Source organism: Triticum dicoccoides, chromosome 6B (assembly GCF_002162155.2).
Source record: "Triticum dicoccoides isolate Atlit2015 ecotype Zavitan chromosome 6B, WEW_v2.0, whole genome shotgun sequence".
NCBI classification, from domain to species: domain Eukaryota; kingdom Viridiplantae; phylum Streptophyta; class Magnoliopsida; order Poales; family Poaceae; genus Triticum; species Triticum dicoccoides.
Window position 1 is genome coordinate 105,320,150 of NC_041391.1, and position 2,009 is coordinate 105,322,158.

Sequence of the window (2,009 nt, forward strand, 5' to 3'; positions counted from 1 at the left end):
ATGATTCATTTGGATCGACAATCCATTTCGAGAATTAACAGAATATTCCTCTATCCATATCTATTCTATCTTTATATGACCGGCCATAAAAAGGTATTTTTATGGCACATATCAGATGCGCTCAATATGTGGGACCTCCATTGGATTAGATCTTTCGCTCTAAGAAATTTGGACCTAGTGAAAAGGACTATAAGCCTTCGTGCAAACAAGCAAAGTAGAAGCAAGACAAGGAAGCAGAGTTGTCATAGAAGTAGTACCTTCCCCAACAATATACAATAAAATAGTAGCGACCATGGGTAAAAAATCCCCTAGTTCTACGAGTTTGTTGCTTTGCCCAGGTCGTAGAAGGGCAACTACTTATTGATTGATCGCCTTTCTTTTATATGTGTTTAATTTAGTACAATAAAAACTACAACTAGATCAAAGCGGAAGGGCCACTCACTATAGAAGCTTTAACTAGAAAAGCCCTAGCCAATAGTCTAGTTTAGTAGTCGGACAAACCCTTATGGTCATGACATGTTATTGATATTGATTGAGTTGGAGGAAGTCAAAGACTACCACAGGATCCTTCAATGGTGACCCTGTGACCTTTTTCACTGAAGCGTCACGACAGTCGATATAATCTCCAATGGGGATCAGTTGGAGAAAGCTCAAAGACCTTCCCTTCATTTTCTTCGCAGGAGTCGCACACAACACATAGCTCCAAGTCAGAGGGCTCGTACTACCTGCCTAATCCTTCGATCCGCGGGATTTTAAAACAGAAAGTTCCTTCTAAACAACTTGGCAGAAGGGAAGGGGCCTATGTATTTGCGTGACCCTTGCGGGTTTGATCCTACCTACACCTGGAGTCAATCCCCTAACGGTCCTGCCACCATGCCCCAGAACATGAGCTCGTATGGAACCTTGGATTTCTGGCGTAATGGTGGTGAATGGTATCAAAATATTACTGTCGCATAGCATAGTATATACACTAAGGTTCGCCAAAATATGGACACCCGAAGGGCCTGACACGCACAATTTAATCCTATCCGAGCCCGTCATTGCATGCACTTCAGACAACTGTCTGTAGCATCATAAAGCCTCCCTTTTGAGGTACCCAAATGGAACGGTCTTTATTTGTGTTGTTGGTTGGTCTTTTTCAACGTGGTTTCTAGCATGACAAAACATTCTTTATAAGATAGGGCCGTGCACATGAAAGAAAATATAAAATCCATTCTTCATGGTCAGGCACATTGCTCCAAATCCTCCAGGATCACAAGTGGAATGCTAAGAAAGGGTTGGGATCTTGCGAGCTCCGCGTCGAACAGAAAGAAGCAAGCAGGTGGATGTTGTCGTAATGCACCAGAGGGCAAGCAGAGGAAACCAAACTAACTAAGGCTACAAAAGTAGCTAGCTAGGATTTTTAAGCTGGCTACCATTTCTAGCACGCGTACTGTTTTTGTTAAGGTTTGACATAAGGTGAACTGTCTCTAGATCGTATGGATCTCATGTACCTTTTGGAATTAATATATGCCTTCTATATTTCTAGTAGAGATATAAAACATCGTATCCTCTCATCACTTGAACATCTCTCTTTTCTTTACAAGGACACGCAAAAAGTTTGCCATTCACCGTTCTGCGACAACTAGTGTCTTTTCTCCCTCCAACTTTGAGCAAACTACCCCCAAACACAGGACATTGCGTGAACCGGGTCTCACTCGAAAGAATCCTGCGACACCATCTGCCCATCATTGCTCCTTCGCGGCGGGAATGAAGACTTGAGGTAGCTCGGTGTGATTGGCCTCGGCGATGACAATGACGATGATGATGCCAACACGATCATCTTCTTGCTGCCTCCCATGGACAATGTCCTCGTCACGTTCTTGAGGTTCTTTTGGAGTGCCCGGGCAACCGGCGACTCCACTGTGCTCTGCCCCTGCAACCTCCTCTGGTCCTGAGAAAACCATGAACATGGTCATGTCCAAGGCTCATTTTTGGACGCATGAATTTTACTATGTGTTTTCGAATGC

At 43.9% G+C, this 2,009-nt stretch overlaps 1 protein-coding gene across 1 annotated transcript in view; it reads right to left on the reverse strand.

The window, feature by feature from the left end:
- Window positions 1–1,534: 1,534 nt before the first annotated feature.
- The window catches only part of LOC119324901 (65-kDa microtubule-associated protein 3-like), a 4,445-nt gene continuing 3,970 nt past the window's right edge, over window positions 1,535–2,009 (reverse strand). Inside the window, exon 6 of the mRNA XM_037598664.1 lies at window positions 1,535–1,933. Within this exon, the coding sequence (XP_037454561.1) occupies window positions 1,694–1,933 (240 nt within the window). The 3' untranslated portion in view covers window positions 1,535–1,693. The remainder of the gene's footprint in view (window positions 1,934–2,009) is intronic.